The sequence below is a fragment of the Zonotrichia leucophrys genome, chromosome 3 (genome assembly GCF_028769735.1).
Source record: "Zonotrichia leucophrys gambelii isolate GWCS_2022_RI chromosome 3, RI_Zleu_2.0, whole genome shotgun sequence".
NCBI classification, from domain to species: Eukaryota; Metazoa; Chordata; class Aves; order Passeriformes; family Passerellidae; genus Zonotrichia; species Zonotrichia leucophrys.
In genome coordinates, this window is record NC_088172.1 from 60,426,513 (window position 1) to 60,444,166 (window position 17,654).

General features: G+C 37.4%; 1 protein-coding gene across 3 annotated transcripts in view; it reads right to left on the reverse strand.

Moving 5' to 3' along the window:
- Nucleotides 1–1,300: 1,300 nt before the first annotated feature.
- CHRM3 (cholinergic receptor muscarinic 3) overlaps nucleotides 1,301–17,654 on the reverse strand; it is a 264,391-nt gene continuing 248,037 nt past the window's right edge. For 2 of the 3 annotated variants that reach the window (XM_064708444.1, XM_064708445.1), the window contains one exon: nucleotides 1,301–5,840. In XM_064708444.1, coding sequence (XP_064564514.1) covers nucleotides 4,019–5,840 — 1,822 coding nt within the window. In that variant the 3' untranslated portion in view covers nucleotides 1,301–4,018. Of the gene's footprint in view, nucleotides 5,841–8,685; nucleotides 8,700–17,654 lie in introns of those variants that run through there. The other variant, XM_064708446.1, reaches the window with a different exon arrangement.

Consider the following 17,654-nt stretch of genomic DNA (forward strand, 5'->3'; position numbering starts at 1 on the left):
AATGAGGGTTTACAATCTTGAATATAAATTTGAATAGTGATGCATAGTCAGTGGGTAAGGGGTGAGTGAAAAGCAGTTTATAGATAGTATGACACTGCTTGACCATCCCTACTGTATATAGGGTCGCATGATGATAACTATTTTTAAAACTTTTGATGCTGCTGATTAGGGAAAAAAAGTTTAAAACTTCCTCTTGCTTCAATATTTGCATTCTGTAGAGGCAAACCAAGTGTATTTCAGGATTTCTACTCACTTTTTAGATCTATAAGGTTGATAATGAACCAAGACTTTTCAGAATATTCTTGCAGAATAAATAATGAAATATAATAATCAAGACAGCCAAGTAAGAAAATAAAGCCGTACATAATTGAGAAAGTCACCAACTCTTTCAGAATATCTGTGTGCATATTCCTACTGCCAGAACCCTGTAGCCTACTTATTGTTTAGGTTACATAGATCCACCAGTTTAGATCCTGGGAACTACTCAGGACTTTCCTATACTTGTTTAGCTTTAAACAGTGCCAAACGGATCTGTAGTTCACTTTTGTTGAAAGTGTGTTATGCAGGAGTAGGAAAAATGCTTCATGCACCACGGCCCCGGCCCTCAGATCTTCAGATCAGACATCTCTCACTGCCTATGCCGGTACAGAAGTAATAAACTTCTATCACAATTTCACACTGAAAAAGCCAAACATATAATGTATTTTGCTGCCTGTTCATAGACGGACAGTGATTGAGTCTGTTCTACAAAGCTTTCTCCAGACTACCCATTGGCTCCTGTCTGGCTATCTCTTCTGACTTTTTGGTCCTTTTCATGTGGAGTCTAATCCTGTATTATTGCAATTAACGGAGACTGGTCTCTGAAAAGCCAGCTTTCAGAGCTGTGAGGAGGGTTAATGGGACTGAGCTGTTTGTCTGCCACAGAATGACGCTTTCTACTGTGTTTCTGACTTAAATTTCCTCAAAACAGATGAAATATTACACATTGTACTTCCTAAAAGTAATTCTGTGTCATTGGTCTTGCATTGTTCTTCTTCTGCAACCTATTATGTGCGCCTGTGTTCATAAATAATATATCCACTAGTGCATACAGCTAAAATTTTTGTGTGTGCATGGGTTTAAAGCAAATACAGCAACATATAAAATACAAATTAAATTGATGCTCACTGTACTTGTAACACAGCCAAATTCTTAATATTTTATAGTGCATATTCCATTAAATAAATAATAACTAAATTGATCTATGCTACAATATGTGTATACATACACATTTTATGATACCTGTAAATAACATTTTAAAGCCTGTTCACACATCAAAAGACAGGTTGTTTATTTCTCTGTTAGAACAATCCAAGGATTTAACTCTTCCTATTATGTAAACAGTGGTGACAGACGCTTTCAAGGAAGCTTAACTTCAATAAAAATAATAGTTTCCCATTTTAAAATCAATACTAATATACCATAAATCCCCCGATGAACTTTGGCTTCCTTGCATGCTCTCACATTTTGTGTATTAGGGGCACAGCACTACTCTAGATATCAGAATATAATAATATGGCAATATATATAGATATAGATATATATTTAAATGTTAAAACATTTTTAGGTCAACTTGAGTAATGAATAATTTTCATTTATATGCTTCTTTCTATAAATAAAGGTAATTAATTTTCTTTGCAACATGGGTGCCTTTGTATGTGGGTGGCAAACCAGCAAAACAATTTCGGTAACTTTAGTTCAAAATGCAATTGTGACATAGATGAAGCTTTAACTTTTTTCTTTTTTGTACTAAAATTGTACTTGCAGTAGAGTTCAATATAATTTATGAGATTACTTTAGGGTAGACATTTTAAGCAACTCATACAAAAGAGAATTTTTTTTTAATAACAAGAAAGCTAGGAATAGTCTATTCATTTCTCAAGCAGACCTTTATGAATCACTTTAAAAGGACACTACAGCTGAAGACTGAAGAGCAATATTTATCAACATTAAATAAAACATTTGGTGAAATATGTATAAATATTTCTTTATATGAACATAACACAAAATTAAATAGTTTAGATACACAGACACCATTTAATATATTTCCACTGTTGTCAAAATCATCTGTAAACACCATCTCACACTGAATACAAAAGCAGCTTTAACATCAGTTCTGTATTCACAACACTGATGCCCCTTTGTAAAATAAGATACTTGTTTTATTTTCAGCAAAATAAGAGTCTAAGCAACAAAAAAAAAAAAAAGTAGTTTTGGTCAGCTCAAAGGAGAATACAAAATTATCTTTCAACATGTAACTAAATCAAATATCAGATTTAGAGCAACAGTTTAAAGTACAATCCTTTCCCCAGGGGACCTCTGACATTTATAAATCATGTTTGGTGCAGACCACCTCACAAATACCAGGAAATACTGGTCATGTCTAAACTATAAATATTAAAGCCCTTTTAAAATTGTCTTTATCAAAAATTGCCAGGTTACAAATTGGCAATATCACATTTTTCACACCACTGAAGAACCTGGCATCAAACGGATTTAGGTGCACTTCTCCTGATGATTTTTAAAACAGGTTGTGAACAACAAACACTTTTTAGTGACCATCCTTCACATGCAAAAATAAAGCATTTCTTTGAAACAAATCATTTGCATCTGAAGATCACCCGGGCAGACAGTGCAAGCAGCAGGGCTCCACCAACGTTTATCAGAAAGTTACAACGTGAACTTTCATGGGAAGCCGTAGAGGTGCTGCACACACACAGGATGTGAGCTGGCTCTGAGCAGGGCGGTGCATCCCCACGGTGCAGCTCAGGACAAGGCGTTGCAGGAGCCGGGTGTGCTTTGGCAGCAGCACGGCCTCCCCAGCAGGACACGGCGCTGCTGCTGATGGCTGCACCTACCTGGCTCCTGAGCAGCTCCCTTTGGGCACTGGTGCTGTGCAGCCCAGCTCTGGGCTCTCATTATTATCCTGTGCCCTGCCAAGACAGCTTCCTGCTCCTCCCTGAATGTAGCCTTCAATTCCTTTCCCCTTTGTATCGTTTAATGATTACTTTGAGGAGAGACTCTGAGCTCAAGATTAAGATTTTACTGGGAAAGTACCCAATTATAAAACTCTGTAAACTCACAGGCTATGTTTTGGTTTTCTCAGTTTGAAACATGGACACTATGTTTTGGTTCCAGAGACAAACTTGAATTTCAGGTGGCAAATAACGAGTTATATACTTATAACATGATTTTTGAACTTTTAAAAAGTTTCAATTACATGTAATCACGATGGGGGGCCCTGTAAAAGCTAGAAAAAATAGGTCACCTCTTTCCTGGTATGTGCGCATTTCAGAGGTGTGAATGTATGCTAGGCATACATACACACTCACACACATATAACATCAGCTGCACACAGAGATACTCAGAAATCAGGAATAAGGGGTACAATTAACAATATATCAGAAGAGAAGTAGACAGGAAGCTCTACCAGGACAACAAGAGGCAATTTTTCAACCTATACAGTGTCTCAATTTCATAATCCCGTTTCACTAGCTTCCTACATCTGTATGTAACTCGGATTGAAAGTTGTTGGATTCCTTGGAAAAAGAAAAGTTGGGCTAGCTAGATGTGCTTACCTGAGATCCCAGAGTTGATTATAATCAAAGAGCTGGGCACATCAGTAATGGGTTTATAATTGCTATACAGCTTCTCACAGATTCATAGGAAAACTTTATTAAATCTTTCACTCCTTAGTAAAAATGTTGAAGTTTCTTAGTTTTTGAATGTGGATTGACTTTTATATTAAACTGGATTTATTGAAAGGATAAATAAGCCTGGCAGCTGCTTTCATGTCTAAATCACAGAATCAGCACCCTGGACACACCTTCCCTCATCAACTCATCCTGTCTCATCCCTTACTACTTTGCCCATCCTGCCCTGTCCCATGCCATCCTGTTCTGTCCTATCCCACCCTATCCTGTCCCATCCCATCACATCCCTGCTTCGTTATTTTTCTATTTGTTTAAAAAATACTATTCTATGAAGCCTCCCTAGGGATCCGCTTATGAAAAATGACGGACTGCCTTTGCTGATACTGCTGTTTGCGTCGTTTTCGTTTGTCACACTGGCACAGCAGCAGCATCTTAAAAGTGTTTCTGAATGTTTTGTTACACAGTGCATAGCACATGGGGTTCACCGTGCTATTGATGTAGCAAAGCCAATACCCCAGGTTCCAGAAAGTTTTGGGGATACAGCTGCAAAAGGTGTTCACCAGAACCATGATGTTATATGGGGTCCAGGTAATGATGAAGGCAAACAAAATGGCACTGAGTGTCTGTGCTGCTTTCTTTTCTTTGATAAGTGACATTCGTTTCCGTTTTGTGATCTGACTTCTGGTCTTCAAGGCAAACTTTTTTGCCAGGGTTGCTTCCTTAAATGACAAGGGCAGGGCTGTCGATGTCTTGGTGACTGATGAGATGCCATCAGAAGCTGTGGTTGTCTCTTCTGATTCTGGTTCAACTGGAAGCTTAGTAAAGCTCTTTTGGAAATTTCCACCATCCTGAACACCTTTGGGAGGGTGCAATTTTTTAGGTTTCTTTTCCTTCGATTCTGTGTCAGATTTCTGTAGTTCATCCCCTGACTCATGCAAATCTTCCGAGGAGGGTAGTTTTGTGGAGTTGAGGATAGCACTGTGACCAGGGAGCTTCAGCACGATTGAATAGATGGCCCTGGTCTCTGCAGCAATGTCTTCTTCATCAGAGGAGGCTGAATTTTCAAGGGAGGCAGCAGCATCATTGTTGTTCCAGCTGTCACTGCTGCTATGCTCCTGGTCCCCCTGATCTGTGCTGGGTTCCCAGCTCTTCATTGTGAGCCAGAAGTGGCAGCGTCTGTATTTCTTTCGGGCGGAGCGTTTCATGTTCTGCCGCTGCAGCTCGTAGCTGCTGCAGCTCCGGGAGCTGCCTGTCTGGTGCACGAAGCGCGCCGCCTCCGCTTCGCTGCCTGAGGCCTGGAGCCCTGCTAACTCTTTGGTGCGCTTCTCCGTCTCCTTGTAGATCCTCCAATACAAAATACTCATAATGGTGACTGGCAAATAAAAGGCAGCTATGGCAGTGCCAAAAGTGATGATAGGTTCACTTAGAAACTGGATGAAACATTCGTCAGGAGGCACAGTCCTCTCCCCAACAAAATACTGCCAAAACAAGATGGCAGGGGCCCAAAGAACAAAAGAGACGATCCATGCTAAGCCAATCATTATCCCAGCCCTTTTGGTTGTTCGTTTGGCTCTGTATGTCAGTGGCCTAGTGATGGAAAAATACCTGTCAAAACTTATCACGAGGAGGTTCATGACAGAGGCATTACTGGCGACATAGTCAATGGAGAGCCAAAGATCACAGGCCAAGCTTCCCAAAGCCCAGTGGTCCATGATGATGTATGTGGTATAAAGATTCATGGAAAGAACACCGATGATCAAATCTGCACAAGCAAGGCTCAACAAGAAGTAGTTGTTGACTGTTTTCAGTTGTTTGTTAACCTTAAATGCAACAATCACTAAGATGTTTCCTATGATGGTCACCAGGGCAAGGATCCCAGTGAGGAAAGCAATCAAAACTACTTGCCAGATAGTGTGTCCACCCAGAGGGTCTTTGCTTGTGGCATTGAGGGTCATGTTTGTTGATTCCACAGTAGAGAAAGGAAAACTCTCTGTGGTCTGAGGGAAATCATAGCTGCCAATGAGTGATGCTGCTTCATCAAGGAGTCCCAGTCCATGCGAATCTCTCTTCCAGAAGGAGCTCACATTCGGTAAAAGGAGCGAGGATGAACTGTTACTATGCATGATCATTGTGGCTCTCTGACATAGTCTGTAGCAGAGAAAAACCAAACAAAAATCAAGTGAACAGGTGAAGATGTTAAATAATCGTCCTCATACTTGTACATAAAATCACTTTAGCACTTTGAAAGATGTCTTTAAAAAGCCAAGCTGCCTGTGACATATTTCAAGTCAAACCTGTATGTGATGTCCAGACTGTGATTAATCTGAACTCTTTACAGTGATCACATTGTGTTTCCTTATAAGCATTCAATTACCAAAAGGAATTTAGAGGAACCAAAATCCCAGGAGAATTTGAATGCACAGTAGTATTAAAATGCCCCCAAACTCTAACTCTGAATTAAAACACACCCTGTAGGATCTGTCCTGGACTCAAAATCTCAAAAATCCTGGAGCCTTTAAAAATTAGGTTCCAATCATATGAAGCCACAGATCTTCCACGTTCCAATCAACACTGGTTCCCAGTGCTATCCTGGCTCTAACAAAATAGAGCCACAGCCTCTCTGCTGCCTCCAGCTATAGCTGATAGCAAACAATTCTGTCTTTCCTTAAACTATGGTGATACCAGCCAGCATAATTTCACTGTGTCAAGCTACTCTAATCTGTGAGGCTGCAAAACTCTTCCCATTTTCATCTACCTTTCAGCTCTCTGATAAAAGTAGTAAAAGTTCTCATTAGCATTTTTCGCACATGCCACTATTTATTTTTTCATGCATATTTTTATATTTGGACTAAGGATTTTGCACATCTAATGACTTCAAAATTTCTTTGGGGGCAACACATGGTAAAAGTTCCTTTGAAATTACGGTCTCTAGAGTCAGAAAAAAAACCTTTGACAGATGTATGTCAAAGCAATCACTAAACACTTAAGTAAAATAGCAGAAAAAAGCATGAAAGGAATTTATAATTAGGCTTTAATAATATCCCCCCAGTAGTAACTTAAAATGAAAACATGTTCACACTAGGAACTTGCAATTCTCTTATTTCTTAGCTTCTCTAGTCAGCTGACTGGATCCCTAGTAGTTAATGAATTATATCACCAAGGAGAAAAAAATTCAGATGAAAAAGTCCAACATTGACTGTTAACATTGAGCAAAATATGCTGTCAATGTTTGTTTTCTAAATGTGAATCCTTCCAGAGTGAATATATAATGGCATGAAATAATGAGTATCACAACATACTGATTTTACATAAAAATATTTAACCAAAAGAGGAGGGTTTGGTTATATTTTTCTAGTTAATTTCTAAATTCAGCTTTCCCTTCAAATGCACTTGGTTTTGTTATGAAGCCACAAGACACTGTGGGTTTTTAAGTGGGGCAGTTTCTTTAACATATGCCGTAAATAGATCAGCAATTCCTTTCCTTTGCTCATGTAAGATAACTAACACAAACCTTTCCCCTATTTTGATATCTAGTGTAAATGAGGTTTTATTAGGTTACAATGAAGATGTCATATTATTATGTAATTCAGTCTACTTTTAATGCATTCATCACTGTATAACTCAGAATAAGAACACAATAATAATGAATAAATACTGCTCTGGTAAATCAAACAGTTAAATTTCAAGACTTTTGCCTGATAGAATTATTGAAAACTCAGAGCAGCTCAACTTCTAAAAAGAAAAATAGTAAGACAGGACTGCTGGAAACCATCCTTCTTGCAATGTTTTATTTAGGAAGCAAGCATTTTTTCCAGAGCTGTCAGACAGGATGAGGTCAAAACCAGAATAGTATGAGAGAGATCTCAAATAATGATATTTGCTAAATATATGCCAGAAATTATTAATGTTATAGGGTGCAGACCTTTCTTCACTCACACTGGGGATGGAGAGCAGAGGATGAAAGCCAGAAAGCATCCGCTCTGCAGCCATAAATTTCTGAAACCTCTGTAGGGCAACAGCCAATCTAGTCAAGTATTGGTTGAAAACTCTGACAGGTTCATTTGGAGGACAATAACATAATTATGCTGCTTTTTCATAAAAAAAAAAAGACAAGTTGGTATCTTCTAACACACAAGAAAAGATCAGGAAGAATATATCAAAAATGGAGATCAAACTTTCATTAAAATGGGTAGGAAAAAAATCACTTAGAAGTGATGGTAAAAGATAACAGTATTACTAGGAAATAAAAATAGTTAACAGTTAGGTAGTAGTTCCCATTTTCATTGTATAACACAACCATGAACTAATCTGAGTGCTAGACTTGGAAATCCAAAACAAATATCATAAGAGATAAGAGATACAAATAATCTTGCAAAATTAATATGCAAATGCCACACTATCTATCAGTAACTCCATAAACCAATTGTGAATTCTATTTAATTGTAGACTTTGAAATGGAGTTCCAATGGAAATGTAACGATAAATCCTTTCAGAAATGCCATGATTCAAAAGACTCATGATGAGGAGTCCTGGGTTCATCATAGTTCAGCTGCAGTCCTTCAGACACTGAAGAAGTGTTGGAACCAATACTTTCTTTCTTTCTCAGGTGAGTTCCTTCACGTCTGGCCTTCAAAGTAGCTTCTCTAAGTCATTGTTTCAATGAAAATCTGAACAGTCCTTAGCAGTCGAGTAACTGAGGAAAAGGAGAAACTGAGAACAACCCACCATCTGTCTCCTGCTGTCCAGTGCAATCCTGCATCTGTAATTTGGTTTTTAAACTCTGCAGGGATTAGAGGGAACCCTAAACTTACATTGGCTGCACTATATGACAAAATGGAAGTGCCAGTGGGATGATTAGTGGAGTCTTTTGTTATTCTGCCTCTTCCAGAAGCTCCTGTAATTGAACCATTTAATTCAATAAAAAAATGTATTAACCATATGTCCATCTGCACAGAAAAAAGAAAATATCACTACCCCCACCACTACAACATACCAGATGAGCACAACTGGATTTTCTTGACTTTAGGAAACCAAGGCAAGCTACATTATCCATCATTTTCCAAAGCTGCCATGCTGCTTCTGCTTTCTGTTTAAGTGCTGCAGGGGTGGAGTGTCCTGGGTCTGACAAGATGACAGCGGGATTCGCAGTGCAGCTGCCAGCACCTGCCCAGCAAGCCAAGCTCTGGCAGAATGACGTGTGACCAAGTGGGAAAGCAGCCACACATACCTCAGTAAAACAAACAGTGCAGCACGGCCTGAGTGAGGCAAACATATCAAACTGTGAAATGATTACAGGTTTACATACCATGATAAGAATTTACAAATCATTGGTATGATACACTACATTACAATTTCAAGGCAGGGAGTAGCAAAGGAAACTTCTTTTAGCCGAAGAATATACAATTACTTACCTAAGATCATAGTAATGGCATTCCCTGTGGGTTTGAGTCTTTTTGTTCATGTTTTTGCTTTTTAATTGGCTCTTATGAAAGGTACAGGCCAGAGATCATCAGACACAGTGTACACTTCCCAGGATTATTCAGGAAAAGTGTAGGCCCGGTACAGGCAATGGCTGTACAGACTTTCATACACATCCAGCCAGCACACCCCTGCTCTCTGCCATGCCAGAGGGAGTGGGATTTTTGATATCCCACTAAGACCGACTGGAAGGGTAGGAGCATCTACAAAAATGGTCAATGATTTTAATAAATGGGTATAACCTAGATTTAAAAGCCTGAAATTTTGACTAGTGTAATTTATTGCACATTGCTGTAAATAGAAAGCAAAACAGAATAAGCAGTATCAGTGTCACACATTTTCAATGCATTTAATTTCTCTCTGCTTATTAAATGCTGTTGTGAATACATCATATTTTTACCAAGATTTTTCTTTTCCTTAAACCTTCCTATTCAAGAAGTCTATTTTTCTTGCTGTCTTTAAAGTGCTCTATGAAGCATTTTCTGAGAAGTGAGATGGCAATCTAAGGCTTGGCTATCTGTGAGCTCAAAACTAGCAAGCCTTTATGGCTGAAGAATTTCACAGTGCATCTGTTTACACAGACAAGAAAATTGCTTACCTTATTTTTCCATTTTCTTCTGCACTGCTCTTATATACACAGTAGCCTAAACAGCAGAGAGCTCCATGCAGTGATTTATAAAAGTCTTTTCTAACACAGAGAAAGAAAGCCTTCAGAATGCTTAATACAGTTACCTAAACTAGCACATATACTTTGTTCCAAAACTATTATTTGGTAAAATAAAAATACATATTTGAATTACAAGGTTTTCCTAAGATTATTGGCAAGATCGTGTATAACAATTTTTCAAAACACACAGTGGGGTTTTTTTGTTTGTTTGCTTTGTTTTTCCTCAAAATACAGTGTAATGTAATGTAAAATACATTAAAGCATTTTAAAAGCTTGTAATAGAAGATTAAAGCATTCACAGTTCTACATTTATAGTAGCTCATATCAATTGAAGCTAGTGTAGCACAAAGTAAAGGATTCCATATGAATATTTATGTTGCAACAGGAAGAACAGTGAATTATCAGTGAACACAACCTCAGATTTACCATGACTACATTACACCTATATCAAATACATTACACTAAATATATTTTAGCTTCTTTGAAGAATGAGAATACAGAACCATAGAAATCAAGCACACTAGGAAAAATCCTAGCCACTGCCTTGCACATTCACAGTAGATAAAAACAGATTGTCATATACTTATATATATGTACATATACACATCAGTATATCTACATACAAATGTATATCACATATAGTGTGACGAGTAGATGTATACAGAGCTGTAGATGAAAGTATATGTGCATGTACATATATAAATACGTGTATATATGCCAAGTAGATGTGTATATATATGTATATATACAATTATGTCTATACACACACATATATCTGCAGCTATATATACACATAATTTTGTCACCTTATTCCAAATATTGTTATAATGGAAGACTATATCTTTCACTAATTAGCTATCAACTTGAAACAGATAATGTTCAATCAAACATATCCCAGTAACACTTCAACCCAAATGCTTCCATTTTGCATCCATAAATATATTTTATTTTCTAAATTCACCTAAATTAAATGCCAGTGCTTTAAAATTAATGAATTAGATTTGCTCATTATTTGCTCACTCTATTTGTGCTGCTAGCTTGAAATCTACCATGAGCAAATTAGGAACTCATTTCTCTAACCACATGGATCCTTTTCATTACATTAAAGAGTGTATAGAGAACCCAATGTGTAGCACTGAGCTACCTGATCCATCTCCCTTGCAGCCCTGCAGTCAGAGGAAAGGAGCATCTCTCCTGGGGGCAGAGGCAAGGGGATGCTACCTCAGTGCTCCTGCTGGGACATCCAAGGATGGCAGACTGGGAGTGCCTGAGTCTGTGCACCTGGCACAGCCAGGAAATGCACTCTAAAGCTGGGCCATGGCAAGAGCCTCTTCTGTGCCTTAATTTGCTAGTTAGCTTTGGCCAAACATCTACCATCTTCTTTACTAGGAGTGAGAGACTTATCTTCATATTGCTCAGCTGTACCTGCCACATCCTCTGGGGATGTGATTGCTTAAACTGTGTTTGCTTTTACAGAATTTGCTCTTCCAAACACCTTACTTCTTGTAGTATGAACCCTTCACTGAGGGTTTTATATTATGATAGAAATATAACTTTGAATAGAAATGTATTTTAATGGCCAGTGACTTCAGTAGAAACATCTGCTTATTTACATGGTCTCAAAAATAAGAATAAGTACTTTGTCGCCATTAGGGCCAGAGAAAAAAAATCTCAGATGTTGCATCTCGGCAAAAATCCAGATATGAATTTCTGATCTCTTTCAATTAAGACTTCCATCAAAGATTGAATTTATTACACAACCTGCATAATATTTTTTTTTTACAAATATGCCATCTATAACAAACATACATCCCTGTCTGTATAGTTAAAGGACAGTGATTTTCACAGATTTACTGAAAAAGTGTTTCTGTACTATTATTTATTTACTCCATGACCGAATAGTCATGCACACCATGAATTTCAGTTTCAAAATAATCCTATCTTGAAATCCTCTAAAATGATTCCCAGAAGTTTCAGAAATGAGCTACTGATCTCACCTGTGACAAGCCTCAGGGCAGTGCATGTCTCTCAAATGTGGCAGCAGCAGACTTGCCAAAAGAAAGGCACTTTCTTTCTTGGACAAGTGCACTTAGTGGTTATTGTCTAAACAATTCACACAGAACAAGGTGAAGTATTCAAAAGCCTGAGTTTGGACATGTCAAGAGTTTTCAAATGCTTGAAAACAACAGCAAATCAAGTCTTGACTAATTACAGCAAATCTTGACTATCAGCTCAGTTAAATCTATGAGGTACAATTTTTAATGAGATGAAGTTATTCAAATTTTGGGAAGTTTCAGCGAGCTCTTTTAGAATTACACCCCATCTGTCTAATTGACGTTGGAGGAAACAGACATGCAGCCTGATGTTCTTAAGAGTTACAAATACTGAGAATTTTACTCACTTTGAACAAACCACTGCAAACTGACTTTGCAGGTATGTGGGGACAGAAAAGTTTGGAAAAAGGATTTATTACTACACTGAATATAAATATGGTATTAGATTTAAATGAAAAAGGATACACGCCATTCAATCATCTCCTCTATTTGTGAGTAGTGCATATTTTTCCTTTGAATAAAACCTTCATCTTAAAGACTTAATTTCAGTATTTTACTATGCATGCTAATTTTAACCCAGGATTTATTATTATTTTGTTCATTATTATAATGTTGGATCAGAGTTGTGATCTAGATTTTCAGCTCTCTCTTTATGAAACACTGTCCATTAACTCCATAGATAATCCTCCCAATGAGATATTTAAAATCACATGAAAATTTTCACTATGTGAAATAAAGTATTGGGAACTCTTAGGCTTAATTATATAATTTTCCCAGATGCTGTTAAATGCCAGAATGCCTTGAATCAACATGGAAAAATACTGTCTAAAGAAAAAAAGATCAAGCCTTGTAAGTGATTTCTCCTCTTTTAGTGAAATGGCATTGTTCCTCTAAAAAAAAAATCATGTTTAAGCATATTGATATTGAGAAGAGCTTGTCATCAATTCTAGATAAAGGAAAAAAAAAAGCTGTTACATTTCTAATCCTGCCCTACTTTTAGTAATACATGCATGCATTTAATGTGAATGTTAGCCATTAAGCACGTGGACAGGGAACAAACCTCATAGGCAGACCTCCTTACTATCTCAAATGGTACTGCTTTAAAATGAAGTAATCCACTGATTATGCCTTAAAAAGAAATAAAATTTTGTTTTTTTCTGTTTGCTCACTTCACAATACACCTCCAGAGAAAACCAGAACACTGTACAAACACTTTTCAAGTACTAAAAAATTCAGAGAGCCTGGAAACTGAGCTCTAAAGAAGCTCATCTGACACCTGACACAATCTTTTCAATTTCATTTGTCTGCAAGAAGAAAATGAAATGACAAAAATGTCTGTCAAGCCCTGAAACCAGAAAATGGAAAATATTTTTTCTGGAAATCTTTCTCATGGTGGGAAAAGAAATAGCCCAAACAACAACAAAAAACCAGAACTGTAAAAAAGCCCTCTCAAACCACAGGTTTTCTGCTTTTCCAAACAATATATTTTTTACCCTCAGAAACTAATTTCATTTTCTCTCAGCTTAGAGCTGAATCTCAGATATTTTGTAACAAAAAGTGTTGAAAGAAGATGAGCTCCATTCCATTGTTCATTGAGTGAAAATTATAAAAATGTTTGTGTTTCCATCAAGGTCTGGCACACAGCTATCCCAGTCTCTGGATCCAATGTCATGTTTACCTGGTGTCAGGTCCTGTTGTACAAAAGATCTCTAACATGCATCATTTGCATGTGTTGAAAAACATGAATTTGAACTTTCCCTGGAGTATCAGAGAATCTGAATGTTTCTAAATTGAACTATTGCTGACCACTGGGTTTTCTACTGTAACTATGGCACTGCATGCAAGCATTAAAAGAGCAGACTATCTACTTCGGCTTTTATTGATGATAGATAATGTGGCAACTTAACATAAGATGCTTTACTTTTCAAGTAAAGTGACTTGAAAAATGCTAGGAAATTCTCTATTAAGGGAAATTGATTGTTATCGGCTTTGGTGATTGAAATATTACTGCTCTCTACTGTGGCAAACCCAATACTCCCACACAGGACAGATGGTTTACTTAAAAAGTGAAGGAAAAAAACCATCGCAACCCTGTTGAGAGGTTTCAGCTAGAGAAGAGAAATCACTAAGAAAAATCTACTAGCTAATGAAATCTACATAACTTTTTGGACAAAAACTATTTTTATAGAGAAAATTTATAGAGAAAAGGAAATTTTATGAGAAACTTTGTGTCAGAATGTTATTATTTTAATATAAAACACTGCTTATTATTTTGTCTAAATAATGCCTTAAGCATGCAATCATAATAATTGCCAAGTTATCACAGTTAGTCAGAAAATAACATTTTCAGTGTATTTATTTATTTGTTTTAAAGAATGGAAATTCTTATAATCTGAGATTTGAGGATATCTTTTCACACTGATAAGCTTAGGAATTGTGCTTGTAATTTATTGGAATGGATTTATTGCTGGGGAAGTAAAGAGTTCTGTGTGCATCCTTTTTATGTATTACATTTCTTTAATACACTTGCAAACAAAATGCTACCTTATGGTTGAAACAGTGAAACACCTTGGTAAAAAATGAAGGAAAAAGGGAAGATACTTTTTGTCAAAATATGTCACTAAAAATATTTTCATAAATACTTTGTTTCTTTATTCACCAGTATGTTTAAAGTAAATCTTTCAATCTATTTAAAAGCGCAGTTTAACACTCACTAGGTGGCACAATAGTTATTCAGAAGCAAAAGTCTGGACTTTGCAACAAAATCTTAACCAGTCTCTCATAAAGCCTTTGTCTTATACATAGAAATTATAGAAATTACAAACCAAATTACATCTATTCTTTGATAGGGACAGCAGATAAAGTAAATGCATGTCATTCAAGTACTGGTCTCAATCAAACTAGGAGCCAATTTGCAGAAAACTGTGCTCCCTGATGTAGTTTAACTTAAATTCTTTTTTTCTTCTCCATTGGAATAGACACATCTTCAAGTCCTAGTGGAATTCTGCAGATTAATCAAAATTGCCCATTGCAAACTTCATCCCCCTTTATGCATGCTGCCAGGAATTTGTAAAGTCTCTGGGAAATCGATAGTGGCAGGCACTGTGGATTTTAATGCATGCAAGCAATTGTTCTTTAGTGAGATACAGACAAGTAATCAAATAATGCTCCAAAGCTGTGCTCCTTTTTCAGGCTTTGTTTGCAGGGCTTGTGGGTTTCTTGTGGTTGTTCATTCTTTTGAGTTAACAGAGGAAAGATGTGCCCAAGTGGGCATGTCACTAAATGGAGACATCTCCAATGAAAGCAGACTGACAGAGAGGGAGGAGGCACTAAGGAAAAAACAATTTTTAGCTATTCTACATAAATGCCTGTTGGTAGCCCTCATGACAGGGTCCTCTTCCTACTAAGATTTTACTGGGTTTGCTGGACTATCTCCTTTTCTGTCCATTTGAAATATATCCCTATAATCTAAAGGTTTTGAATTACAATTTTAAAAAATCAGTGCTAGTATAGAGAATACACATTCACAAGGCAATGATTTTATTTTGTGTGCAAAATGGATCTGCTCCAGCAATTCACTGCAGTTACACCACAGAGTATTGATTTCTTTAAGACCCTCTTGTCTGATGGTTTTAGGAGTTTTGTAGTAAAAGAGGCATAATGTGGAGGAGGGAAAATGAAGGACTCAAGGTTAAGAAAGTTAAATGTGGAAGTCAACGTATTCCTAATTCTGTCTCAGGATCTCTACACACTACAGGAGGAGTGATGTATGCAGATCTTTAAAATAGTATCACCTTCCCTTGAAAGGGTACTGCAAAGCTGAATTTAGTAAATCACAGGCATTCCTCAACTTTCGTATATGCAACTTTGTAAAATGAAGGATCTTGAACTATATCTTTGAAGGGTTTTGTCTACACAGTTCTAGAATTTCAGGATCATTCCATCGACAACAACAAAAAGATTTAAATCCAGTAACATTTTCATCTACTACACCACAAGTTTTCTATTCACTATCCAGCTAACACAGTCATGGTACTCTGCAGTCTCTCTTTGTTTCTGTTTCTGAGAATCTGAGCATTCTGTACATGGCAAATAGAAAGACATGGAGATATAATTACATTAGCTGTAAAGGTTGCTATCTAAGTAACAGGATTTTGCTTCTAAAATAAGAAGGTTGAGTGGACTCATGATTGTTCGCATTTTTTCTTTCAAGCCTATAAAGCCTGCATTTTGTAAACCCATTACAGTCTAGGAGAAGCGAAAAAAGACTTAAAATCAGGAGTCCTACATAAATTAGAAGGAAAATATTTCCCCTAGCTTTGACAGGGCTGCTCAAATGGCAAATATAATATGCTATTTTCAGAAACAAAGCAGAAAGCTAGAAGAAAGAGAATCTGTACCTGGAAAAAATATCTCCTGCTCTACAAGGTCAGAAGTATTTTCATGCTTGAACTAAGAGTAGGGATACATGCTGCACATCTTTTCACAAAGTCTCATTGCCTCAAAAAAGGAGCAATAATGCAGCATTATTTCCTTCCATTCATCTGAATCTTCCAGCTGCCCCACTTTTATGCTTTGATTTGCCAGGGAGCTCTACTTCTAGGCTGCTGTGGGTCTAGTCGACCTATTATTTTTTAGAATCAGAAAAGAATTCTCTATTTGATTGCCACTAAGGAGGGTATTTTGTTTGTTGTTCCTTTAATCTTTCTTGGCAGTCCTACAGGGAGAGATGTGGGTAAAAGCTCCTAGGACTGAGTAGTCTTAATTAGGTAAGTATCTGCAGCAATCCATGGACAGACTCCAGAGAAGATAAAATTGTTTTGGATTTCTACTGGTGGACATCAGAGAAGAGGACAAATTTATACCTCACTCACTGCTATTGGTACCTTCTTGCCACATTTCTTGCAGGATTAAAGGTTTGCTATAGAAAGGCCAGTTCAGGCTTTGTCTTTTGTTCTCCTGCACGACCTGAGTTACAGCTCTCAGAGATGTTTCAAACTCAGTTTGCAGGACTTGTGAGCTGGATCCTTGTGTTCAGCAAGAAGCGTGCAGCGCAGTGTCACTGTGTTCTTAAAATACTGTCCTGTGGGCCAGGGCATGTCCCTTGGAGAGAATCAGGTGTAGCTAGGGTTTGCATCCAGGGCAGGGGTACCAAGAGAAGAGTGGAATGGTCACCACTAACTGCACATGCTTGTGAATGGTTGTGTGCTAAAGCTCCTGCATGAAATTTCACTGCACAAGCAAACCCAGTCTAGATAAAGATAAAAGGGACACAAATTATAAAATACAATACAAAGTGTGATCGTGCAATGTTATAACTCCTTATGGGAACTTGAAGTCAGCAGGTAAAGCAGGGGGGCATACAGGCAATCCTTCCTTTGGGATAACAATTCTTGTAACTGAAAGTAGCAACAGAATCACTTGAAGGAAAAAGGCATTTCCATTAGTTGGAGCAGCAATTCTCTGTCATCAGTTCTCCTTCTATGGTGCTCTCAGGCTATGAGAAAGGTTATTGCAACCACACGTAGTCAGGAGAGGAGTCCAGGTATAATGGACTGAACAGGTTAAGAACAGCTGCGGCTTGTAACCCTCTTCTACAGAAGAAAGCATCTTCAGCAACAAATTACTCAAGAGGAAAAATTGCTTGAAAATGTCTGGAAAAATGCCACTTTCCTAAGAACTGAAATTTTTTGTTTGTCATGGCAGAAATACAGATTAAAGAGTAGGAAAAGAAGACCAAAGGTTCTGTTAATACCAGAATTT